The sequence below is a fragment of the Hyaena hyaena genome, unplaced genomic scaffold (assembly GCF_003009895.1).
Source record: "Hyaena hyaena isolate Hyena2069 unplaced genomic scaffold, ASM300989v1 scaffold_30, whole genome shotgun sequence".
Classification (NCBI taxonomy): domain Eukaryota; kingdom Metazoa; phylum Chordata; class Mammalia; order Carnivora; family Hyaenidae; genus Hyaena; species Hyaena hyaena.
The window spans coordinates 2389581-2417126 of NW_024080662.1; the positions used below are offsets into that span (position 1 = coordinate 2389581).

At 41.7% G+C, this 27546-nt stretch overlaps 1 protein-coding gene across 6 annotated transcripts in view; it reads left to right on the plus strand.

The window, feature by feature from the left end:
• The window catches only part of MAP4 (microtubule associated protein 4), a 194235-nt gene that overhangs the window by 128748 nt on the left and 37941 nt on the right, over nt 1–27546 (plus strand). For all 6 annotated transcript variants that reach the window (XM_039228076.1, XM_039228075.1, XM_039228074.1 and 3 more), the window contains 4 exons: nt 5473–5586; nt 8059–8193; nt 8736–9878; nt 10548–10670. In XM_039228076.1, coding sequence (XP_039084007.1) covers nt 5473–5586; nt 8059–8193; nt 8736–9878; nt 10548–10670 — 1515 coding nt within the window. The remainder of the gene's footprint in view (nt 1–5472; nt 5587–8058; nt 8194–8735; nt 9879–10547; nt 10671–27546) is intronic.

Below are 27546 nucleotides of genomic sequence, written 5' to 3' on the forward strand. Positions count from 1 at the left end.
TACCTAGATTGAAATTGCTGATCATATGATAACTTAGTGTTTATTTATTTGAGGAATTTGCCCAACTGTTTTCCAAAGCACCTGTACCATTTAATATTCCCACCAGTAGTGGATTAGGCTTATAATTCCTCCACATCCTTAAAAATGCTTGTTTTCCTTTTTCAAAAATCATAGCTAACCTAGTTGGTATGAAATGGTATCTTACTATGATTTTTATTTGCATTTCTGTATTGGCTGATGTTATCTTTTTAACTTTTCATGTGTTTATTGGCTATTTGTATGTCTTCCTTACAGAAATCCTTTGTCCTATTAAAAAAATTTTTTTCAAGTTTATTTTTGAGAGAGAGAAAGAGAGCACAATCAGGCAAGGGGCAGAAAGAGGGAGACGCAGAATCCAAAGCAGGCTCTAGACTCTGAGCTGTCAGCACAGAGCCCTATGTGGGGCTCAAACTCAAAAGCCATGAGATCATGACCTGAGCCAAAGTCAGATGCTTAACCAGATGAGCCACCCAGGCGCCCCGTCCCATTTTTAATTGGTTTGTATTTTTGTTGTGTCCTTTGATGCATAAAAATTTTTGATTTTGAAGAAGTCCAATTTATCTAGTTTTTCTTTTGTTGCTCATACTTTGGTGTCATACCTAGGAACCCATTGCCAAATCTGAGGTCATGAACATTTATCCTTATGTTTTCCTCTAGATTTTTATATTTTTAGCTCTTGTATTAAGGCCTTTGGTCCACTGTAAATTGATTTTGTATATAGTGAGAGGTAGAGGTCCAAATTCATTATTTTGCATGTGGATATCCAGTTGTCCCATTTCCAGTTTTTGAAAAGACTATTCTTTCCCCATTGAATGCCCTTGGTATTCTTGTTGACATCTCTTAACCATAGATACATGCTTTTATCAACTCTTAATTCTATTCTATTGATCTTTATGTCTGTTCTTAAGCCAGTACTATGCTGTCATGATTACTGTTGCTTTATGGTAAGTTTTGCAGTTGGGAAGTGTAGATTTTCCTACTTTATTTCTGATGATTATTTTGGCTATTCTGGGTCCTTGCAATTTCATATGAATTTTAGAATCAGCTTGTCAATTTCTATAAAGAAATCAGCTGGGATTCTGATAGGAATTACATTGAATCTGTAGATCAAATTGAGGACTTTTGCCTTCTTAATGATACTCTCTTCAAATCCATAAACATAGAATGTTTTTCCATTTATTTATATCTCACTCCTTTCACCAATATTTTGTAGTAGAGTATAAATTTTATACTTCTTTCATAAAATTTTTCCTAATATTTTATTCTTTTTGATGCTATTAGTGGAATTTTCTTAATTTCATTTTCAGATTGTTCATTGGAAGGATATAGATACACAAGTGATTTTTGTATATTGATCTTGTATTTTCCAGCCTTGCTGAACTCATTAGTTCTAGTAGATTTTTGGTGGATTCCTTAGGATTTTCCATATGTAAGATCATGTCACTTACAAATACAGTTTTAGTTCCTCATTTCCAGTCTGGATGGCTTTTATTTCTTTTTTTGGCTTAATTGTCCTGGCTAGAATCTTTAGTACATGATAACTAGAAGTGGTAAGAGCAGACATCCTTGCTACTGGTCTTAGAAGGAAAGCATCTAGTCTTTTGCCATTAAGTATGGTGTCAGAGGTGGGCGTTTTATAGATGCCATTTATTAGATTAAGGAAAATGCCTTCTATTTCTAATTTCTCAAGTGTTTGATTTATCACAAAAGGGTGTTGGGTTTTGTCAAGTGATTTTTCTACACCTATTGAAATGAGTTTATTATTATCTTAAATTTATTTTTTTGAGACAGAAAGAGTAAGCAGGGGAGGGACAGAGAGAAAGAGAGAGAGGGAGGGAGGGAGAAAGAGAATCTCAAGCAGGCTCTGTGCTGTCAGTGCATTGCCCAGCATGGGGCTCAATCCCACGAACTGAGATCATGACCTGAGCTGAAACCAAGATTCAGATGCTGAACCTGAGTGAGCTATCCAGGTGCCCCCATGTAATTTCATTTTTTATTCTATGTATGTATTATATTAATTGGTTTTTAAATGTTAAACTAATCTTTTTTTTTACAAATAGTTTATTGTCAAGTTGGTTTCCATATAACATCCAGTGCTCATCCCCACAAGTGCCATCCTCCATGCCCATCTCCCCCCTTCCCTCCCACACCCATCAGTCCTCAGTTTGTTCTCAGCATTCAAGAGTCTCTCATGGTTTGCCTCTCTCCCTCTCCCCTACTCTTTCTCCCCTTCTTCTCCTCCATGGTCCTCTGTTAAGTTCCTCCTAATCATCCTATATGTGCAAACATGGTATTTGTCCTTCTCTGCCTGACTTATTTCGCTCAGCATAACACCCTCAAGGTCCATCCATGTTGCTACACATGGCCAGATTTCAATATATCTCATTGCCATGAAGTATTCCATAATATAGATAAACCACATCTTCTTGATCTACTCATCAGTTGATGGACACTTAGGCTCTTTCCATGGAATGTTAAACTAATCTTGCATTCCTGGGATTAATCCCATTTGATCACAGTGTATAATTCATCTTATTTGCTGGCATATTCATAAACCTATCAAACATCTTAGCATCCATATATAGAAGAGATATTGATCTGTAGTTTCATTCTGATGTCTTTGTCTAGTTTTAGTATCAGAGTAATATCAGGGTAATACCATTCTATGGTAATACAAACCATAGAGCAAGTTAGGAAGTGTTCGCCTCTTCAGTTTTATCTTTGGAAGAGTTTATGAAGAATTGGTTTTAATTTTTCATTAAATGTTTGGTTGAATTCAACAGTGAAGCCATCTTAGCCAGGGATTTTCTTGTGAGTAGTTTTTAATTACTAATTCAAGTCAGGAAGAAGAGGAACCAGCAAGGGGAACTTCAACAAAATGTCCAGTTTTGATGTTGAGGAAAACCCAAAAAAGTATAATGTCCTGAAAGTGTGGTAGTTAACCCCCAGTGATGGTTCCAATGATCCCCATCTCCTGGTATTCACACTTTTAAGTAGCAACTTCCCTTTGTACTAGGCTTGATCTGTGTGACCAGTAGAATAGATGGCAGAAATAATGGTATATCATTTCTATGATTAGGTTATAAAGGACACTGTGGCTTCCATCTTGGTCGTTCTAGGTTTACTATACTGGGAATAGCCAGCTGCTATGGAGAGGCCCACAAAGGGGAGGAACCGAGGCTTCTAGTCAATATCCTTGTGAGTAAGTCATTGTATAGGCAGGTTCTCCAGCCCCGATCAAGTCTCCTGATGATCACAGCCTTGGCCAATGCCTTGACTACAACCTGTCAGACACTCTAATCAGTGGAGGTAGGGAAAAAAATAGGTTCTGGGGAACATGTCAAAGGTCAGGCCAGTTGGATTTTCTTATGAATCAAATTTGTAAGAAAGAAGTCAAGGATGCCTCCAATGTTTTTGACTGAAATGATAGAATGCCATTAGAGATGAGAAGATTGTATGAGGGGTGGTTTCAGAAACATACTACATTTTTTGGCTTTATTTTATACATTAAGAGTTGGCAATTTGATATGAAAGTCAAGAAATAAGGGGTGATGTCTAGATGGCTCGAGGTACAAATTTGAGTGTCATTAATTTCTACACAGAATTTTAAATTCTGAGATTCGATGAGATCACTGAGGGAGGGAATGCAAATAGAGAAAAGGTATTCCTCCCTCTAACCGCTTATTTAGTTCTTTAGTTTTCAGCTTAAATATTTATCAAGGAAAGATCCTCCTTGACTTGAACTAAAATGTCCCTCTGCTAAATGTTCTCAACCCTGACCTTATACATCTCTGGATTTTTAGAGCACACAAAAGTCTGCCGTATTAGAGGCACCCAGTAAAAAGGTAATAAAAAAATGACAGAACTTTGTAGAAACCATTCATTTTTACATGCAAGGTTAGCAGTCTCCCATTCTAATGTGCAAACCACACAGCAGTTACTCTCTTGATGGTTTAAACTTTCTGTTTTCCTTCAGTGGAAGCATGAGGAACAGAGCAAGCAGTAGTCATCTCAAACCAAGTGATCCTGGGAAAAGTGAATGGTTAGAATCTCTGTCATATCCCAGCTCCCCCCGCTCTTCTGGAGAAGCAGCACTGGGACCCCTTCTATGTCCAGCAGTTTCTCAGTTTGCTTTCTGCTTGTTCATACTTCCCAGTGCCATGGTCTCCCCTGCTCCTGACATCCTTTACTGTAAGAGGGTGGTTCAGCTGCCTCAGAGCTACAGGAATGAACATTCTCCCAAGGCCTAGGTTTTTACAGCTGCCTCTACAATTGAAGCACCTTAAGAGTCTATCAAGGAATGGGGCGCCTGGGTGGCTCAGTCAGATTCTAAATCTCCCTCTCTCTGACTCTCCCCTGCTCGTGCGCTCGCGCGCTCTCTCTCTCTCTCTCTCTCAGAAATAAATAAAACAGTAAATAAAAAACAAAAAGAAGAAGAAGAAGAAATGCAGATTCTTAGGGCCCAGCAATCAGTGTTTCTTTAAGCTTGCAGGGGTGATTCAGATGTGTGCTAAATTTTGTGATGGACTTCTTAGAACCAAATTCTTGCTCAGCCCGACTGGCTTTGTTCTTTTTTTCATCTGATAAGGCACAGAATTTTCCTGATGTTTTGAGTGACTTTATTTATGGCAACTCCTGGTTTTGGAGCTTATTTCTCTTCTTAAGATGCCAGCTGTTCCCCTTGTCTCAGACAGGTTTTGAAAAGTAGTTTTCTTCATGATGTCCACATGAGGTGGAAATGTCTTATTTACTTATCTGGCTTCCTTTTTTTTTCCCCTTAATACCCTAAAGTGAATGTCTAAATACATATTGAAAGTTTAATTATATCTGTAATTTCACCCCTTAGCATGTTACAGAAGTGACCATTTGTTGTGCTTTTAGTTTGTTATTTGCTGGTTGATTCAGATAATCAAATCATAGAGAATATGAGATTACATGCTCTTAACTTGTTTTTTTTTTTTTTTTTTTTTTACAAATAGTTTATTGTCAAGTTGGTTTCCATATAATACCCAGTGCTCATCTCCACAAGTGACCCTCTCCGTGCCCATCTCCCCCTCTCCCCCCGCACATCCATCAGTCCTCAGTTTTTGTCAGCATTCAAGAGTCTCTCATGGTTTGCCTCTCCCCCTTTCCCCCACTATTTACCCCCTTCTTCTCCCCCATGGTCCTCCGTTAAGTTCCTCCTAATCCTCCTATACGTGCAAACATATGATATTTGTCCTTCTCTGCCTGACTTATTTCTACATGCTCTTAACTTGTAACAGAGGGATTTGTGATTCTCCTCCATGTTCAGTCACGTATTATCTCAACTTATTTCACTTATATTGATAACACGCATGTAGTCAATCAATACTCATCAGAGGCTAGTAAGGAATGTTAATCATTTTAGTTGTACTCACTGGGAATGAGTTTTAAATTCCTTCTTTATTCCAGATCCCTTCAAGATGCACCATGATGACGGCCTGGAAGATTTTCTCTATCTCCCCAGTGGAACAGCCAATGCTTCAGCATTTACAGAACAAAATGATTCCCTGCAAGACAGTTACAGTATGTATGACTTCTTCAACTGGATCGATTGCTTACCTCCAAACAATTAATGTGGCCTTTTACATATCACCTTTGAAGTTAACCACTAGGCAGTCATGTTTATTGGCTCTGGCTGTAACAAGGCTCTTTCTAGATTCGTCACAGGAGAGAGTTCACAGTTCGGCTGCTCATATCCTCTTATGGGATCTTGACTATGAAATCATAGGGCCAGATTCTGTCTCCAGTCTGCACCTTTACCACTTAATTGCCTTGGGCAAGTTATGTCCTCTCTAAACTTTGATTTCTTTATAAAATGGGGCCAACACTAGTTCATTCCTTAAAGATGGGGTGATAATTAAATAAAATCTTGTAGAAGCGCTTCTTACAGCATCTGGTACATGGTAACATTAAACAGATCTTAGATCTCAATTAGTAGTATCCTTATTCCTGGTTTTGTTGTTTCAATTCTAATATGAATGTGGCCAGGATACTGTGGGGGAGGGGAAACTTCTTCCCATCTTAGGTATTCTGCTGAGACTTGTTAACAAACAAGACTAACAGGAGACAGTTTGTCAACACACCCAGCAGCCATCACACGAGATAAAGTAATTAAAAGTGGTAGCTTAGAATTTTGATTTATATAGCATCTTCGGTGAAGAACAGTAAATTGGTAGAGAAAGGACAGGACAAAGGAAAGCAGTTTTAGGCTTCCAGGAGTGGCAAGCTGTGGGAAGAAAATGCATGGGAGGGAAGTAATGGAATAAGGTTTGCTTGTCCGATCCCTCTGGTGCCCTCTCTGGACTGACAAGAGTCTGTCTCCAGGAAGAGGAGAATTTATATCTTACCTTTAGGCAGAAAGGGGGGATGGGGGGGCCAGTTTCCTGCATTGCCTTCAGCTCAAAATAATTTTTATGTCAAAGAGGCATATTTTGGGGTAACATTCTGGTTTCCTTCGGTGCCTTATCACCAGTAAGTCCCACTTCCAGTGATGCTTATAATTTTGTATTTGTTAAGATCCTGGTTAATAATATGTTGCATTTATGCTTTTGTTTGGACTGAAGATCTCTAGGAGGAAGGATGTTAAGTGAGTTGACGTTGATGCTATCCATGTCATCTCTTAATACTTTGATTGTGGCTTTGACTCTGGTCAGCTCACCAGCTAGTGAGCCATTTAGTCTCATTTGCTTCTTTCTTTCTTCCTTTTTTTAAATGTAAAAAGAAAACACTTTTTTTTTTTTTAAAGTTTATCCATTCATTTGGAGAGAGTGAGCACAAGCAGGGGAGGGGCAGAGTGAGAGAGGGAAAATCCCAGGCAGGTTCCGTGCTGTCAGTACAGAGCCCTATGCGGGGCTTGATCCCATGAACTGTAAGATGATGACCTGAGCCAAAATCAACCAACTGAGTCACTCAGGCACCCTTAGCTTCTTTATTTTACAGCATCTTTCTTCTGTTCCTTTATGCTCCCACTGCTCCCCTGCCACACACACCCCCTGGCCACCCTGTGTAAGCCTCTGTCACTAGACACCTAGACCACCTCGGTAGGACTGCTGCTCCCTTTTAAATTCATTCCAAACATGCCTGCTGCCTTTGCCACCAAGGCCCTGTTCTGTATTCACCATGTCATTTTCATTAAGACCTTAAGACACCCTTCCCCCCAACTTCAAATCTAAATTTCTCTGGCTTTCCAGATCCTTCTTCCATTGTTGGTCTTAATCCTGTTTTCCCTCTCTGATATGCAGAATCTAGTTGAATCCAACTAATTGCATAGTCTCCGAAACATTCTTGCCTTGTTGGAGTCTTCATACTTTTCTTGGCTCAGCATTCTCCATCTTTGAAATTGACTACTCTCTCTCTTCTTTTCCTGCTCTTGCTTCTCCTCTGAAGCCTTCTGTGGCTATTCTGGTCCTCATTAATTGTTTTTAAACTCTTAGCGCACTTAGCTCATACTACACAGCACGTGATACATGTCTGTCTTGCCTCTCTAGCTAAATCGTAATACTCCTGATGGTAAGGACCATGTGATATTAAATCCTCTATTGTCTGATGATGGACAGCATAATTATAATCCTTTTACATCTGTCCTAGTTCTTAATAATTTACAAAACATTTTCACAAAACTGTCCTGTTATGTTGCAGAGGGAGGTATTGATTTCATTTTACAGATGAGGAAATCAAGACTCACAGTCTCTTTATTATACATTATTTCAGTTGTGATACTAGTGCTAGCGCTCAGTCTCTGGTGTTTTGACTTTTTGCAATACACTGTAGGAGGCTGCCAAACAATGCTGATTAATGACGTGACAGCCAGTTAACAATTCGCCCAAAACCTGAAGATCGTTAACAGTTTTTCTTTATAACTTTCTTTGTTTTTCACTGGTGTCTAGGTACGTGTCATTATGGTACTACATAAAGCTGATTTTAAATATCAGATGCCTTTTTCCCCTCATTGTTGACCCAGTTTCAGCAATCTGTGCGTTTGTGTTTCAACATTAGGTCTGTTTCCCTGTGACACATTCGCTCCTGCAAATGTTGTGCCTCAGGGGTGGCCTGTGGAAGCCCCAAACTCTCCACACCCAGAATCCTTCATTTCCCCGATGGCCACGACACAGCCTCTGCAGCCCATGGCAGGTAAATTATTAGAACTCTTCTTTAAAGGTCACTTATCGGTTACAGTATCATAGTCCATGTAAATCATGGGTGGACAGCAGTATAGATAAAAAGTTCAGAACTATCACAGATGCTTTTATTCCTTCAATTACTGGTTTCACAGCTGGAGAAATGAAGGTGAAGTTGAAATATAGCACTTGGGGTTAGTGGGCTGAGAAAATCCCTTTTCAGTTCAGTGCAGACTTGGAACTCTGAGGGTTTTTTTCTGGATGTTCCACAGGTTCCCATTCTTAAAATAACTGTGTACCTGTGTTATTTTTAAACCTGTGTTTTTCCTTTCCTTTTCCTCTTCCACTGTTTATTCTCTCAGTATCCTAGTCTTTGAAATATTGGGACTTTCAAAGAGTAGGCACAAATACATTAGTTAGACAGCTTATTAGTTATGTTTAGGGTGTTGTGGTCATGAAAATCTGGATATTCCTATGCTCTCAGAAAGTAAGTTTTGAATGTAGACCTACAAGCAGATGATGATGGGTCCTAAATTTCCAACTTACTTTCCTTAGAGCCAGCCAAAGAGGTAGAAGTGAAGATGGGAGCAGAAGAGAGGGCACCAACAGAAGCAATGGAAATCATGATGGGACTGAAGGCTGATGACATGACACCATCTAGAGAAACAGAGATGTCCCCAGCCAAGGACATGGCACCAGCCACAGAAACAGAGGTGGCATTGGCTAAAGACATGGAACCTTCTACCAAATCAGATATGACACTGGCTAAGACCATGGAATCAGATATGGTCCTAGTCAAGGACACGGTACTACCCAAAGAAACAGAAGAAGCCCCAGTGGAGGATGTTGTTTTGTCCACAGAAACAGATATATATTTAGCTGAGGACATGGTACTGCCCACAGAAACAGAGGTGGCCCCAGCTAAGGATGCAATACCATTCAAAGAAACAGAGAGGACACCACCTATAAAAATGGATTTGTCCCCAGATGAGGGCATGGTAGCACCCACAGATAGACAGATGACCCCAGCCAAGGGTGTGGAATCACTCTCAGAAATAGAAGTGGCACTAGCTAAGGACATTGTATCACCCACAGAAATAGCCTCAGCCAAGGAAGCAGCCCTGTCCTCAGAAAAAGAGGTGGCCCTGACTGGGGATATGGCACTGCCCCCAGAAACCAAAGTTATCTTGACCAAGGATGAGGCACTGCTCCCAGAAACGGAAGTGGCCCCAGCCAAGGATATGGCTCCACATCCAGATACAGAAAAGGCCCCAGTGAAAGACATGGCTCCATCCCCAGAAACAGAGATGGCCCTGGGCAAGGATACAGTTCTACCCCAAGAAATAGACGTGGCCTTGGGCAAGGACCTGGCTTCACCTCTAGAAACAGAGATGGCCCTGGACAAGAACGTGGCTGTGCCCCCAGAAACAGAAGTAACCCTGATCAAGGATGTGCCTCAGCCTCCAGAAATAGAGACAGCCGTGGCTAAGGATATGGCTCTGCCCGCTGGGACAGAGGTCACCCTGGCCAACAATGTGAGTCCAGCCAAGAATGTTGTACCACCCTCAGAAACGGAGGTGGCAGCTGTTCCAGTTAAGGACATGGAGATTGCGCAGACACAGGAAGAAGTACATGAGGAGGCGCAGTTAAAATCTCTCCGGGATGAGGGGCAGTCATCAACTTTTGTTGTTTCACCAGGTATGGGTTTATGTTTTCTCAGTATTTCTGTCTACCAGCGTGTACTCTCCAGAAAGGTGAAGGACACATGTGCCAGATAAAATATAGACACTCAACACTCTATTTACAAGTCTACACACATTCCTGCTCCCCTAGACCGTTCTTTCTCACCTTCTCCAGTTTCTAACACCTTTCTCCTTATGTCTCTGCTGATCTGTTTGTCTTGTTGATTTAAGCCACAAAAGAGAACCTTCACAAACTCTACTACCTCATCTGTCTACTTGTGGGCTGTCGCCACAGTCTCTGCCCCCCTCCTGTTACTGTAAGTGAACCATACCTACCATACCTACCTCTAGGTGAGGCCAGTCTCCACGCTGCACTACATCCCATCTCCTCTCACCTACTTAAGCTGCTGCCTTGCTCATTCTTTCCTTTCTTGCGTCTCACTATCTTTGTCCGTCTCCATTGGCTCATTTCCACCAACATAAGAATATCTAATATTTTCCCATTTAAAACAAAACAAAAACTTTCCTAACTTCACCATGAAGCTTCCACTCCATTTCTCTGCTGCTCTCTGAGGAGCATCCCTCATTCCTCAAAAACCATTCCAGATTCCGGTTTCTGAAAGGTGGAAAGGTAGCTGAAATCGTGCTGCTCTAAAACTTGCATGGTTTTTACTGTTGAATCCAGAACCAGTCACAGCTGTGGGCCCGAAGTACAGTGTGCCAACAGATGAGGATTCTGTTTTAGAGAAACAAGAACAAAAGACACCTGTCACTAGTCAGCCTTCTGACCTGTCTTCAGAGAGCTCAGGTAAGTTAGGGTAACAAAGTGGACTCTTTGAAACCACTTTAATTGGGAGCGATGGGCTGGTGATGGTGGATGTTGTCCCTGGTTTATGGCGATCAGTAGTATTGTTTAGGAAGTCTGTTCTCTGTTTTAGACAGATTTGGTCTTGTTTAGGCAGAAAGAAAATCTTACATATTTTTAAATTACCTCTACATCAACTAAGGACACCTAAATTTTAACTCAGTTCAGCACTTCGCTGTGCTGTATTATGTAATCTTGGACAGGTTATTTAACTTTCCCGTGTCTCTCTTTATTCAGCTATAAGAGGAGTGCATTGGTCAGATGTTCTGTAAACCTGTCTGTTTCATGGCCCAGTAGCATCTGCATTGCTTGGGAGCCTGTTAGCAATGTATCATCTTGGCTTCCACTTCAGACCTTCAGAATCATAATATGCATTATAACAGGTTCTCCAGATAATTCTTATGTACATTAAACTTTGAGAGTCACTGCTCCAAGATGCTTTCGAACTTGGAGTTTGATCATTCAGCAAACTTTAAGATTACAGGTTTTTGATGTAAGCCAAAAGCATGTGTATATGATTATCAACGTCAGTTATTCTCTGCTTACTTTTCTGTGACTATGATTAGAAGGGGAGCTTGAGGGCAGGGACCCTAACTTATTTCACTGAGAATCTCTAGTGCTTGCATACTGTCTAGCCCCAAGAAGGAGCTAAATAAAGTTTGATTTTTTTTTAAATGTTGTTTTAGTGACTCACCATAGCAATAAAGATTTATCAAGTCCTTATTGTGTACAAAATACACCATGCTAAGGCATATAGATATTTAAGTTTGGGCCCTTGCCCTTGTGTTGTTATATTATAGCCTGGATGGTGAGGAAAAGTTCCTAGGCATGAACTCTGAAACCAAAGTTTTATATAATAATCAAATAAAATAGCACTAAATAGCTGCTGGTTAATTACCAAATTAAATGTTACAGATGTTGTGGAGTACTAAAGCCTTGCACGTTTTTGAGAGAAGCAGTAATTGACCTGAGGTATTTAATAAAAGGTAGGATTTGGAGGACTTTGGAGAGTAAAAGAAGAGTAAAAGTGCTATTTAAGTATATTTTCATGTCTCTGAAGTCATTTCATGGGGTTGACTTGACAAAAGTCCCAGACCTGCTCTTAGTGGGTCTCTTCCCAGGGTCTTGAATCCATAGTGCATTGACCTAGAGACAGGAGGTGTGGGACCAGTTGATTTTCTGAAACCTTTCCAAGAGTGCTTATCTTTGTTGTTTTAATTTAACCCTCCTGGGCATTATGTATATCTTTCTCTTTCAGGAAGTACATTTAGGAACAGAACATTGCAATCTAACACATTTGTCTTTCAAAGTAGAAGTCTTTGCTTCTGGAATGATGAGGATTTTTCTTTGGCCAGAATATTAATTCTTCCTTCCTACCCACCCCCCCAACCTAGTAGCATAAATCTGGCCTTCTGGTCTGTTTCCCAGAGTCGATCTGGTTAGCTTGACAAGTAATTAGTATAATATTGGTGACAGACTCTTAGAATTATAAATTCTGTCCAAAATCATATGTGTTTCATTCAGTTAATTAACAAATGTCACCAAAAAGATAGGAGCTTATCATCTTGTTGCAGAATTGGGAATTATGTACCTATTAAAAATAATGACAAATATAAATAAGTATCTGATGAGATTTATAGGCAGTACTTATTATAGAAGGTTAGAAGATCTTTGAATTTTTTTTTCTTTGCCTGAGATGATGATCTTCGTTGAGTATTTGCTAATCTCAGCTGAGGGTGAGAAATGTTTTGGAAAAAACTGTTTTCCTAAATAAATTAGTATGTGGGTTGGTGAAAATAGACTTATTGAATCAGTAAATGGACTTTTTTTTTTTTTTTAAAGAAACAATAACAAGGAGTTTTCTGTTTGGAATTTTGGCCAACTTCATGTATTGCAGGTACCCCTCCCACACAAGGCAAACAAGTATGCAGACCCAGTGACCGCAGGTCAACTCGGCCCAGGCCTGCCAGGGTCCCTCCTGAGCTGCTGGGAGTCTCTTCTCCACGGAAGACTCTTGATCCTGGGCTGGGACTCTGCTCTCTGTCTGAGCTGGGTTGGGTCTCTGGTTCATCTCCCTGTGGTGAGCCTGGGAGCCAGAGGAAAACGGTTCATGTTGGTTTCCTTGAACCCAAGAGAGATCTTGGCAGGGAGGCCTGGGATATAGAAAGCCCACCGATGATGATGAAGAAAAAAAAGAAGAAACCAAAACAAAAGAGATATTCTCAACCCCGGGCTGGGGGACCTTGGGACGATGACACTATAGATGACCATAAAGGTCATCCCTTTGCAGCTGACCCGCAGCAATCAAGCATTCTCCCCAGCTTATCTACCACTATGGGCATGGAAGGTGGACCAGCATCCAGAGAAACCTTAAAAAAGGAGTGTGAAATGGAGTCCACGGCTGCCAAACTGGTAGCTGAGAACTTCATCTCAGAAAGTCTCAGTGTTCCTTTCTGTCCTTTAGAAGAACCCCCCAGAACTGCAGGACATTCTCCGCCCAAGCAAAGAATAGAAGCGGAGGTCAAAGGTAACAAGTCAGTACCACTGGGCCTGGACCAGAAATCACTGCAGCAAGATGAATGCAAACCACAGCCTGCACCCCACCCGAAGACCCCTGTGGATAAAAGCCAGACAGTAGGCTCACCCGACCTGAAAGGACCCTTGACAGAAGGTTCTGCACAAAGAGTAGAAATTCCTTTGATGATCAGACCCAAAGAGAGTTGCTCTCCTGTCTTGGACCAAGAGGCTATGGGTGGGGGTTCCAAACCCATAGCAGGAAAAGTACTGCCTAATCCGGTGCCCACTTTGCCGGCTGGTACCTCATTAGGAAGTAGTCTAAAAGAAGGGAATGATGAAAGTAAGGTGACTGAATTGCAGACAGACAGACAGAAAGGGTTTTCGGGAGGAGCTGAAGAGATTAAAGAACTAACAAAGGAAGCCTTTCCCAAGCAAAGACCAGAGATGAGCACCTTGGCTTCCAAGCAGCCGCAGGATGAGGTGTTAGTTCAGGTGCCCGGTCTAGGGAATGAGCTGTCTCAGAGAATGGCAGGGGACGGCAGAAGCAGGAAGGGTAGGGCAGGTTCTGGGAAGGTGAGAGCTAGTTCTGGGAAGGGCAGAGCAAGATCTGAGCCACCGTTTTTTCTGGACAGCTGGAAGGATGGCCCAGCTGTTCTTGCGCCAAGCGAGTCGACCCCTAAAACTGAAAGAATGACTGCTGGGCAAAAAGGTGAGGAGCTGGGTTCTTCACAGCGACCAGGGACCACAGCGGATCTCCCCGAGGCAGTGGTGGCGGAGAAGCCTGTGGAGACAGCTGACCCTGGAGGGGCAAGCACCTTGCACACATTAGTTCATTTAGGAAATGGGTCAGGCGTGACTCAGACTTCCAGTGCCAGAGCAGAACGAGGAGCCACAGCCGTAGATATGGGTGTCGGTAACCAGAGCAAGGAAGGAAAGTGTCCTTGGATGGATGGTGAGGCAGCTCCCTGGATTTCTGAAAAGCCTAAAAAAAGGAGTAGTGAGGGTAAAACCAAAAAGTTCAAAAATAATTATCCCACGCAGCCTGCTCGAATGGAGAGCAAGGAAGAAATCCCCAGCCCACCTTTCATAGGGAAAGATGGAGATGCTCGTAGCACTCCCCATCAAAACAAGGATGTAGGACCTCCTTTCTCCTTAACCCATGATCCTCTGTTCTCACCTGCACTAGCTGTTCCCACAGTGGAAGTAGGTGACCGAAAGGGGAGAAACGTTGAGGTTAATTCTTTTGAGCTTGGGGCTCTTGGTGAGAACAAAACAAACACAGTCAGGGACTCTGCTGTTATTGAACCAGCTACCAAGGTGACAGATGTGAGCTGCCAAGACCAAATCCAGGGGGCAGGATTTGTTCCTTCAGTACTGTCTGAGGAGAATAAGACAGATGTAGCCAAGGGACACACTGCAGTGGCTGACAAACCAAATAAAAGGAGCAATGATGGAAAAAGTAAAAAGGTTAAAAATAGTTTTCCCGAGAAGCATCTTCTGGAGAATAAGATAGATGCAACAAAAATACATGTTCCCATGGAAACCACAGGGGACCACACAATTGATGGAATGGGCTATGTGGACGAAAATAGAAATATTACAGTCACCTGCCCCAGAACACCACCAGAGTTAATGAGTACGTCAGCCCCTCCAGAGGCTCGAGAGTCAGCAGCCTGTGAAGGACCGCCCACTTCTATTTCTCAAGTAGTAAAGGAGGGTGTTTCTTTTCCAAACACCTTGGCAGAAACTGGGCAAGAGACCACGGCCCAGATATCCACATCATTAGTGGTGGATAACTGCAGCAAAGATGGAGTCCCAGATCAAGAAAGACCCAAGGCCCCCTCGGCTGTTACGCCCTCTACAAACGTGGGAGGAAGAGTTACCCTAACTTCTACAGCAGCCACAGAAACAGCTAACAGTCAGGGAGGTAGCCGTCCTAAGAATAAAGGTGAGCTTGCTGATCCCAGGAAAACTGAAGCAGGGATAGAGGGAGGGCATGTGACAGGAGAATTTGAGTCAGTGCTCAGTGGTGCGTCTAAGCATTCAGTAGAAAAAATCACTGAGCTCCCAAAAGGACACCTTCTTTCCGGAGTGGCAATAGAAGACCAAAGCCCAACAGGTGAGGTCAGGGTCCTAGAAACATGTTCAGATAGGAATAATTTTCCAACACACCCAGTTACCCAAAAGAAAGAGTCTGAGGAAGGTGCTGCTCCAGTTCAAATCCCTGACTTACTGGGAGACAAAGCACAAAAGCCCAATTTGTGTGAGGACCAAAATGCTGACAGTAGTGATTCCAAGGACCCAGATGGTTTGAATAAGGAGATAGATAGGGCTCTTTTGCCTCTGAAAAGTGAAAAAAACCAAGTGGAAGAAGTTAGCCTGGCTTCTCAAATCACTGAATCAGAATCGATTTCTGTGGCAACACCAGAATTCCAGTCTGATTCCTTGGATGGCAAAGCTGCAGCTACCCCATTGCAGGCGGTAGATCAGTTAGTAGTGACTGCTTCTGAGGATCTTGGACTCCCAGAGCCCAAAGATAAGATCTTGGAGGCCCCCGACACAGTGACTGAAAAGTCTGAACCCAAGGCACCAGAAGGGAAGAAGGAAGATAAAGGCAGAGTCGCAGAACCGATGAAAGGCTACATGAGACCTACCAAGTCCCGAGGCCTGACTCCGCTTTTGCCAAAGTCTGCAGTCCAGGAGCGAGAGAGAGCCAGGCAGTTGAAGTCCAGCGGTATGACCCTGCCATGGGGCAATGTGTGTGCTTGTGGCTTTTGAGTCAGCATCCAAAAGGCACAGAGCTCGTGCTTCGGTTCCATCCAGACTCTAATCATCCTTGTTAATCATTGGTTTGTTGGCATGAAAAATGTGTAACTGCTAATGACGTGTTTTCTGCAGCCAGGGCATGCCTTGTGTCCAGCTTGAGGAGGCTGGTGACTTGGTTGCATGCCTTTTTACCCAGCACTGAACGTTGAGCTTTAGACAGAGTAGAATTTCGAACAGTAAATTGTTTAGCAGAAGGCCTATCACCATCCACTATTCTTCGTTAAAAAAAAAAGTTGTGGGTTTTTTTTTTGTTTTTTTTTTTTGCCTCCTGTGTGTAAAGCTTACAGCCAGATTTAATCATTATTTTGTATAAGGATTCACAGGAGAAAGAAAACATTTCAAGTTCAGCTATATGCGTGGGATTTTTTAGCTTGTGCTGGTGGGACTAAATATCCAAATTGCTTTTGGAGCCTGTGAAAATGGTCTTCCCTGTATGAGGACCAGCATTGGGAGGCACAGACTTGGAGTTTCTGAGTAGTGGGAAATGAATGACCTCTCAGTGACGCACCACATCTTTTACCACTTTGATGCTCACAGCCATTGGCTCCAGGTGCATGTCGGGCAGAGTTTGGGGCACCGGCATTGTCCATGAAACAAAGTCTACATCCACGGACAACTCTATAAAACTTGCCAGTGTGGGATTCCTCATAATTTTGCCCTTTTTGGATCTCATCAGTCAAGTTATTGGAATGAAATTGAGCAAGAGGATTCCTTTGAGATTTAGAAATGTTTTCTTTTTTTCTCCCCCCCCCTAGAAAGTATACATCTAATCATGGCTTCCCTGAGCCTAACCTTCAAAAAAACATTTCCTGGCCTTGAGGTTTTTCAGCCTGCCAATGATGCTGTTTCCCACCTTGCATGATGCAGCTACTAACTCCAGAAATTAAAAAAACACCAGTTGGCCTTAGGGTTTTGGAGAGGCTTCGTCGGGCGATGATGTGCTGCATGGCGTGGACTTGTTGTTTGAGGTCAAGTTTGTGCTTTGCATGGATTGTCCCTGGTGAGGAGCACATGCTGTGTGAGTAGAGAATACTAAAGGTCATTACCTGTGTAAGACATGCTTGTCTTTTCTGTTCGTATGTTTCTTCTGTTAGCTCCCCTATACCCAAGGCGGAAAATGAAGTCGTATGTAGAGGGCTTTCCAGCCTTCATTAGTGCTTCCAGTTCTTTACTAGAGTTTGCTTAGAGTTTGTAGACTCTTTCTTCGGTTTCAAGGGTAATGTTTTTCTGAACTCTAGCCATTTCTTTTTGCTCAGTATTTCTAAAGAAGTGTAACAAGAGGGTTTGTTTTGATTCTTGAGCAAGCAAAGCAGAAGTTTGAGAACTGTCAGGGCCCTGCCTCGGCCAGGCCAGGCTCAGAGACTGTGTGTTAGGGGTGGCCTTGCAGAAGGGCTGAGAAGATGGTGGATTTTAGGCAGAATTTGGTGTTTCTGCTATAATTCAATCACACCTTTTCCCTAAGGACAACCTATACTTTTTTTTAATAGATAATTTTTGAATATTAGTACATTTCCCATGGCACAAAGGGGTATACACTTAAATGTAAGTCTGCCTCCCTCCATCAGTCCCCATTGAAGTTTCCCTCTCCAGAGGCACCCAGTGTTAGCAGTGTCTTATACATCCTTCCAGAGAAAAATTTATGCATAAAGAAGCAATAGCATATATATTTTCAGATTTTATACAGATGAGACACATAATACATACTAATGTGTGCCTTGGTTTATAAACTTAACAGTTATTATAAAGATCTTTATAATCAGTACAAAGAAGGGGGCCTCATTCTTATTTAACAGCTATCTAGTATTGCATCCTGTGGATATACCCTAATGTATTTTATCATTTCTTTATTGATAGACATTTAAGTGTTTCCTAGGTTTTCTTTCTTTCTTTCCTTCTTTTTTAAGTTTATTTGTGAGAGAGGGAGAGAAAGAGAATCCTAAGCATACTCCACGCTGTTAACGCTGAGTCCAGTGTGGTGCTCAAACTCACGAACCGTGAGATCATGACCTGAGACTAAATCAGGAGTTGGGCACTTAACTGACTGAGCCACCCTGGGGCCCCTGTTAGTTTTTCTTTATTAGAAACAATGTGCATAGACTGTCCCTGTATATACGGAATGTCATACTTGTGCAAGTACGTCTGGTAATGAAAGGGAGCTCTGGAGTAGACTCTCAGGTTTGAAGAATATGTATTAGTACTTTTGACAGGTGTTGCCACATTGTTCCCCACAGGGCCACAGAGATGTACTCACCCTCAGCGTACACCAATACCTGCTCCTCTGGCCTTTCTCCACTACTGCCCGTTTTTTTGTTTATTATGTGTGCTGATCTAATCGGTGAACAATTATTGGCATGGATTTATTTTGAGTTTTACTTACTTAGGGGCTTCCTTGTATATTATCAAGTTTATAAAAGCCATCCCTATTCTGATATTATAAAAATAATTTCTATTTTTAATTTTTCACATTTTGAATCTTTGATCAGTCTAGAATTGTCTGGGGTGTGTGTGTGTGTGTGTGTGTGTGTGTGTGTGTGTGTGTGATGAGATGAGGAGATGTGATGTAGAATTACTTGGCTGTCTACCAACATGTATCTTTATCTGTCTCCCGCTGAAGTGCTGCCTCTGCCGTGCTCAAAATTCCTGTATATATTTGGTCTATTTCTGGATTTTCTTTTCTGATCCATTGGGCTCCTCATTGAAAAGTATATTTTCATATTTCATAGTATATTTTCTTATCTAATAGGTCTAGTCCAGTCCCACTCCTCACCCTGTTACTGTTTCTTAGAGTTTTCCTGACTCTCCTTGCTTGTTTATTACTACATAAAAATTTGAGAATTGACTTGTATAGTTTTGTAAAAACAAAACAAAACAAAAATCCAGTCAGTGTTTTTTTGTTTTTTTTTTTAATCACATTAAATATATCAGTTATCAGGGGAGAGTTGTCTTGTATGGTGAGGTTTTCTATCCAATAACACAGTAATATGCCATGTTCAGTAACTTCACGTGTTCAAGTTTACATGTCCTTGTCCCTCACTGGTATTTTTTTTTTTTTAATATTTTATTTATTTCTAGGAGAGAGAGAGAGAGAGAGAGCGTGAGCAGGGGAGGGTCAGAGAAAGAGGGAGTCACAGACTCCGAAACAGGCTCTAGGCTCTGAACTGGCAGTCAGCATAGAGCCTGACGTGGGGCTCGAACCCACGAACCGTGAGATCATGACCTAAGCAAAAGTCGGACGCTTAACCGACTAAGCCACCCAGGCGCCCCCCTCACTGGTATTTTGATGTTTACTTCATACAGATCTTGTATATTTCTAGTAAGCCCTATTCTTTTTTTTTTTTTTTTTTAACATTTATTTATTTATTTTGAGAGCAAGAGAGAGAGCATGCAAGAGGGTGAGGGGTTAGGGTGAGAATCCCAAGCAGGCTTCATGCTGTCAGTGCAAGACCTGATGCAGGGCTTGATCCCATGAACCATGAGATCATGACCTGAACCAAAATGAAGTCTTTCAGACTCTAGGGCTTGTCCTTTTCTCATTCTTTTCTCAGAGGAGCCTTCCAGAAGTTTTAGGTTCTTAAAAAGAAAAAGGTGAAAGTTGACAGTCATTCTATTTTCTTAATGTCTAAGCGCTAACTAAGCACTTTTTTAGGATAAAAAGTGAAAACACATCATGAGGACATAAATTTTCAGAGGGGTTGGGATCTAGGTCTTTTGACTCTGTCTAGCATTTTATTCTCCAGGCAGAGTCTATGTCTGATTTATTCATATGTTTTCTCTAACATGTAGTGAGTTTTACATACATCTGATGCCTAATGTCATATTAAAAATTATAAATGAATTATCTTTTGCTAGTCTTAGCCTCGTTGGAAGTACGGAGAGTGAATATACTGCTAACGTCTCTTCTGGCTTTGTGTTTCCTCTCCTTTTATCTTTTCATGCCACTCTCAAGGTTAGGGAAACTTTACCACGTTTCTTCACATATTCTGCATGTTCTAGGCAGGGAAGATTGTGATATTTCAGGAAATCTGAGCTCACCTTGGCAGAAAATGACTTGCTTTGGGACAGTTTTTTTTTGAATGAAAGAGCAAGTTTGAAAGGGCGACCCTCTACTGGACTCCAGTCTATGCCGTCGCTTCACCGGCAGCCAGGCAGAGCTGCGCGTGACTGTGCACTTGGCATGTTGTTCTCTGAGAGCAATAGTTCTCACGGATCCTTGTAGACAGGCCCTTCCCTTCGCCATAGTTAGAACCTAGCTGCCTTTTTTCTGGCTTCATTTTCTTTAGTTTGCCTGAGCCCATCTTCCAACAGCTGGGAATGTCAGTTTATGGTGGGAAGTTCTCTTGGCACGAAACTTGAAGTAATTTATAAACCCCAAATTCTAACAGTTTCATAAATAAAATATGCTCAGCAGATGAAAAGCCATTTGTAATCTTAAAACTTGCTACAATTTTACAACTGGAGAAGAATCTATTGGGTAATCTCTCTTCTTAACTATAGTGCCCTTCCAGTAGTTTCCTTTCCTTACTACTTTCTTCCCATTTACCTGCTCATTCTCTGTTCTTTTAAATAGCTGTTTATAAAAGAAATGTAGTGGGAAAATGTAGTGGAAAATAGCTAACATTTTTTAAAATGTATGTTTATTTACTTAGAGCAAGCACAAGCAGGGGAGGGGCAGAGAGGCAGAAACAGAGAATCCCAAGCAGGGTCCACACTGTCAATGCAGAGCCTGAGGCAGGGTTCGATCCCACGAACCAGTGAGATCATTACCTGAGCTGAAATCAAGAGTCAGATTCTTAACCGACTGAGCCACCCAGGTGCCCCAAAAAGCTACCATTTTTTTTTTGAAATTTACTATATGCTCAGGACTGTCTTAAACTCTCTTAACCCTCAAAGAGTCTGTGCTAATGTTTGCCTCATTTGACCCAGTGCATGTAAGTATTCTTTGAAATGTGTCCAACAGATACTAATTTTTATACTTTAAAATGAGGTTGATGTGAGGCCTGGGTGGCTCAGTAGGGTCAGGGTCTGACTTTAGCTCAGGTCATGATCTCGTGGTTCATGAGTTTGAGCCCTCTTTGGGCTCTGTGCTGATACCTTGGAGCTTTGAGCCTGCTTTGGATTCTGTGTCTCCCTTTCTCTTTCTGCCCCTCACCTATTTGCTCGCTCTCTCTTTCAAAAATAAATAAACTTTTTTTTTAATGTTTTTTTTTTTAATGTTTTATTTATTTCTAGGAGAGAGAGAGAGGGAGACAGCGTGAGCAGGGGAGGGTCAGAGAGAGGGAGTCACAGACTGAAACAACGAACCGCGAGATCATGACCTAAGCGAAAGTCGGACGCTTAACCGACTAAGCCACCCAGGCGCCCCACTTTTTTTTTTTTTTTTTTTTAAGTGAGGTTGGTTCTTCCCCTCACACTCCTTTTGTCCTCTGGTGACAATAGCATTGGAGGATTCAGAAAACAAATGATAAACAATTTAGCTTCTGATTTTTGGTGTTGCAGGTATGTCTGTTTTTTTAAAATATGAAGTGGACAGGTGCGCCTGGCTGGCTCAATCGGTAGAGCATGCAACTCTTGATCTTAGGGTTCTAAGTTTGAGCCCCACATTGGGTGTAGAGATTACTTAGGAATAAAATCCTGGGGCGCCTGGGTGGCTCAGTCGGTTAAGCGTCCGACTTCGGCTCAGGTCATGATCTCACAGTTCGTGGGTTTGAGCCTTGTGTCAGGCTCTGTGCTGACAGCTAGCCCAGAGCCTGGAACCTGTTTCAGATTCTGTATCTCCCTCTCTCTCTGACTCTCCCCAGCTTGTGCGCTCGCTCGCGCTCTCTCTCTCTCTCAGAAATAAATTAAAAAAATTTTTTAAATCTTAAAAAAAAAATAATAATATAAGGTAAAATATTAAGTGAACAATAAAGAGACTTTCCCTTTATTTTATTTCCCTTACCTCTTATTTTTTAATTAAAAATATTTTTAATGTTTATTTATTTTGAGGGAGAATGAGACAGAGTATAAGCAGGGGTGGGGGCAGAGAGAGAGGGGAGACGGGATCTGAAGCAAGCTCCAGGTTCTGAGATGTCAGCACAGAGCCTGTCAGACTCACAAACCGTGAGATCATGACCTGAGCTGAAGTCATCCATTTAACCACCTGAGCCACCCAGATGCCCTGAGAGAAAATACAAGTGTGAGCTAAGAGTTTATAGAGCAAAGTCAAGTAAAACATTCTAGGGGATAGACTGCGTAAAGGCATAGTGAAGTTCATTCACCATTCACAGATGCCTGGAATATTTGAGGAGTAGCAACCATTTTGGAGTGACTGGCATACAAGTCAAGTTTGGGAAGCAGGGAGATCTGTGAAACATTTTGAGATGAGATTGAGAGAAAGAATACAAGCTCTTAAAGGGTCCTGGGAGTTGTCTGTTGTCTCCATAAGCAGAGGATATTAGACTTTATGCTAGAAGTGATGGGAGGGGTGTTTTTACCTATTTTAATTGGATGATTCTCTTTTCTTTCTTGAGGCCATGGGAGGGTCAGTACTATGCTAAAAGAGCAAAGTGTTAGAATTTCCAAGTCATACTTATTGAAGGGCTTTTCATCTATAAACATTGTAATGCTTTAGGGTGTCAAGTGACAAAAATAATCCAATTTAGTAAGGAGTTTGATGTCCTTTATTCAAAGGAAAACAATCCATGGACTGGGGGAGTACATTTGGAGCAAGAGGAAGTTTTATAGAGCATTAAAAGAGCCACTGCATGACAGCGTGAGTGACTTAAGAGGTTGGGGATTTCATTATAAGACTAGCAGGTCCTATTTTCTAGGGTAAGGTGAGCTAACTAAAGCTGAGTTGGACGGTCTGATTGGTATATGTTGGTTGTCCTTGACAGTGAGGCATTTCCCAAAAGTGCAGGCTAACTTGGCTCTAGATTTGTGATATGAGCCGGGCCTCCATTTTGTGGATCCCTTATCAGGAGCCACATAAATTAGATTGCTAGTTTCAATTTTTTTTATCCTCTCTGTTTCCCAATCTTTGAAACTTAATTAGGAAGAATCACAGTTTTCTTGAAGTAAGTATGTACTAAGAAATGTTTCTGAAATTCAGTAGAATATGGCTTTGAAATGTTTTTGTGTATATATGTATGTATAGAAACACAAACACTCTTTACTTTCCGGTAAGAAACTTAGATTACAACTTTGTAACTTTCAGGTTTTATTAGTAAAGGGTATCATCAGTCATTGTAATCAGTAGAATTATTGACTGTCATTGTAATGATAATTTATTATAAATTGTTTCCTGGAGACAATACCAGGGAACATTTGGTTAATCTGGAAAGTAGCTTTGTTGTCTTGGTAACGAATAGGAAAGATGCAGAGAAACCAGTTGTGTGGAACATATCAAAACCAAGGTCCTGAACAGGTTGAGTACTAGCTGAAGACACAGACAAAAACAGGAACATCTGCCAGTACATCTGCTGAGATCAGAGACCTTCAGAGACCTGCAAGTTGTGCCAACACCCTTGGAGGCTAGACATGTCATTATATGGTCTCATAAAAGAGCCTTAGAAACTACCTACTGACCAGACACCTGGAAATCTAGGCACTTTCCTTAAGACTCAGAGTGGAACTTTAACCCAAAGAACTTTCCAAATTAGAACTTCTCTAGATGAGTTTAACAATGGGAAGGGTCAAGTCAAATGATAAGATTCTGTATTCAAGGAATCCATTCATCCTTCCACTAAGCAGAACTTTTCTGAGAGCCTACTTACTGTATATCAGTTTGCTGGGCACCACCATGGCAAAGATGGACTCATCTTTCCTTACCTCCCAGTAGCTCCCAGGAAAGGTACATAAGTAAACGATTATGGTGTAGCTTCCAAATAGAGTGTGAGCAAGCATGATGTTGTAAAAACATGAATGAGTTGATTTGGGGGTGGGAGTCTGGGAGACTTCGCAGAGGTGACATTTAAGTGAGTTCTGAAGGAGTAGGAGTCGAAGAGAGGAAAGGAATTCCAGTGGCAGCTGAGTCTAGAGTTGAAACCTTCTGGTTCTTAAGTAGACTTGATTTCTTTTTGCCTAGACATGCTCAACCTTTTAAGATATCGTGTAAGTTTGTCATCCACCAACCTGGTAAAGTATCACAGAGGCTGGGGAGATTTGAGTTCCTTGCTACAGCTGTCTCCTGTGGGGGAATGTGCATTCCTGAGCGTAGCTCTGTCTATAATTCTGAATTGGACCAGTGCACTGACAGAGCGCCTCAGTTTTTACTAATTAGTCTGTCCTAGATTTCCCCCATTTTTCACGATCCAGATAGCATTCACTTCATTTGGAAATCTTTAAACCCATTAATTCTTGTTCCCTGTGATTTCTTCCTTGGTATGTGTTACAAAAGCAATAGTGTAATCAAACTATAATCTACTCTGTCCCCTTCCTTGTGTGAAAGCCTCTAGATCTCTACTCTCTCCTATGGAAGCAGCATCTGCCCGCCGATGCAGAAGCGCCATGAAGGGGAGCGCACAGCGTTGAGACACTGAAAAACCATTAATGTAAATTTAAGTCCTCTCAAAATGGAAACTAATAACCAAAGATCACTAAGGAAGAAGTTGCTCACGCCTTCCTCATTCTTTGCCTAATTAAAACAAGACCATGATTGAGGTATAAGGTGGACACTAAAACTGATGCAGTTGCTTCTTTTCCTCCTTTATTTCAAGCTTGCTTTGGCCCCCAAACACACATATATGTTTACCACTTCTATACACATTGTATACTAGTTTTGGAAGCTTTGAATTAATCACAAAAAGGTAAATTACAATTATAAATTAAAGTCTGTAGTACTTTTCTTTACTGAGCAAACAAGAAACCATGAAAAGGAGAGGCATCCAGCGACTAAGATGAAGTTTTGCTCATTTGTGTAAGAAGACTGGCAGTCAAAGACCAGGCATCTTCCATGTGGCTTTTCCATTAGCTCACCATTTGATCGTAGGCACACCATTGCGTTTCCCCCCGCCTCTGGATCCCGTTTGCTTTAATGTAAATTGAAAAGATTAAGTTAGAGGAGTTCCAGTGTTCTGATCTTGTCCCGTAGCACATATGTCATTGTCCTTGCAGTACTGTTGTTATAAAATGATCCTTATCCATTTAAGAAACAAAACAAACGAGCGAAGGGAAAAAGAGAAACAAACCAGGAAAGACTGTTAACCACAGAGAACACACTGACAGTTACCAGAGGGAAGGGGTTGGGGGGATGGGGGAAGTAGATGATGGGGATTGAGAAGGGCCTGTGTTGTGATGAGCACCGGTGATGCAGATTAAAACTTGAAAACATGATAATAAAAATTTCAAAATAGAATTAAATGATTCTTGTCCTAAAAGAAATGTGGAGAATGGTATATTATTTTCTTTAGACAATTCCTCAGATTTTGAGAATCAGCTTTTCTTTTTCTTTTGTGTGTTATTGAAATTAGGGTTTGTGTGGTGTTTCTTGGCAGTGATGGTTTAGTTTTGCCTACCTTTTTCAGGGGGGGCCTCATGCAGTAATTCTCTAGTCCAGGGAAATACTTTATCATTTCACGTCAAATTCCCTACTGGAAGCTACTGGAAGCAGTAAAACCTACTTCATACATGAATACATTTTCTTAGTTTTTTTTTTTTTTTAAGCTAGCGTCAGTGGGTACATTATGTTAGCTACCTTGTTAGATGTTTTTTATCTTCTATTGCTTCACACCTACACAAGACATGGAATCTGTGGGCGTCCCCATATTATGCCTTATGTTCTCCCATTGTACTCAAACCCAGACCCCTGGGTGACACCAGGCTTATGTACAAGCTTGAGCATCTAGCTGACATGATGCCTTGGACACTCGCCTGTACTCTGGGCTTCCTGTCTGGTCTTATACTTCTTGGCCACTGACCCCTCCGATTTCCTCTTCAACTCTTTGACTCTTGAGCTCTCTAACACTGAGGCCTCTGCTTGCCACAGTAGCCAGATGCCAAATCATTGTCTCTTCTTGCAGGCTGGCCACATTTCTGATGTGTAGTAGGAACCACAATCTAGAAAATATCCTCCTTTGTGACTGGCCAACTTCGTTTTCCTGGTTCCTGTTCCTGGTTTTTGGCTGACTCAGAGTTTGCAGTTTGCTATTTATAGATTGAGTTGTTGAGACGAGATATTCAGGATTTGAAGATACCAGGGACTTATAACTCTAGTTGTTGCCTTAGCTTCGTTTGTTTGTTTTGTTTGTTGTTGGTACCAGTGGGAGGCTCTGATAGGCTGGCTAGAACTAAAAATCATTTGACTCCAGGGGTACAGATTTAAAAATCATTGGACTCTGAGGAACACCTAGGCTGTCTCTGCCCCTTCAGAATATGGCAGCCACCTCAGCCCCTCTCATCAGACTTGTAGACATACATACCCTAGGTATGCCTCTACCAACAGGAGCCCCGAGTTAAAATAAAATCACTCTGAGCTGGGCATAGCAACAGACCTGTGAGTCTTTCATGCACATTTCAGCTTTTTCATTGAGTTGTAATAGTGTTAAAACTGTGACACTGGGGGCACCTGCGTGGCTCAGTCGGTTAGGTGTCCGACTTCGGCTTAGGTCATGTTCTCATGGTTCGTGGGTTCGAGCCCCGCGTTGGGCTCTGTGCTGACAGCTAGCTCAGAGCCTGGAGACTGCTTCAGATTCTGTATCTCCCTCTCTCTCTGACCCTACCCTGCTCATGCTCTCTTGTTCTCTCTCTCAAATAAAACATTTAAAAAAAAAGGGGCGCCTGGGTGGCTTAGTCGGTTAAGCGTCCGACTTTCACTTAGGTCATGATCTCGCGGTTTGTGGGTTCGAGCCCCGCGTCGGGCTCTGTGCTGACTGCCAGCTCAGAGCCTGGAGCCTGTTTCAGAGTCTGTATCTCCCTCTCTCTCTGACCCTTCCCTGCTCACGCTGTCTCTCTCTCTCTCTCTCTCTCCTAGAAATAAATAAAAATATTAAAAAAAAAAATAAATTTAAAAAAAAAACATTTAAAAAAAAAAAAAAAAAGAAGGAGCCAGGGCTGGTGCAGGGGGAGGGACCCAGCTTGTCCAGGAAACAAATAAAAAGCATTAAAAAATTAAAAGAAAACTATGACACTGGAAGGCACCTTAAAAGTCCCCCTCATTTTACAGATGAACAAACTGAAGTTAGGAGCAGTTAAGTGTGTTGCTCAGAGTCATAACTAGTAAGTGCACAAAGAAATTTTAAAACCTGGTCTTTGGTTTTTTTTGTTGTTTTTTTGTTTTGTTTTTTGTTTTTTTAAATTTACTTCTGAGAAAGAGAGACAGCATGAACAGGGTAGGGTCAGAGAGAGAGGAAGACACAGAATCTGAAACAGGCTCCAGGCTCTGAGCTAGCTGAGAGCACAGAGCCCGACGCGGGGCTCGAACCCACGAACCATGAGATCATGACCTGAGCCGAAGTAGGACACTTAACCGACTGAGCCACCCAGGCACCCCAAGTCATAC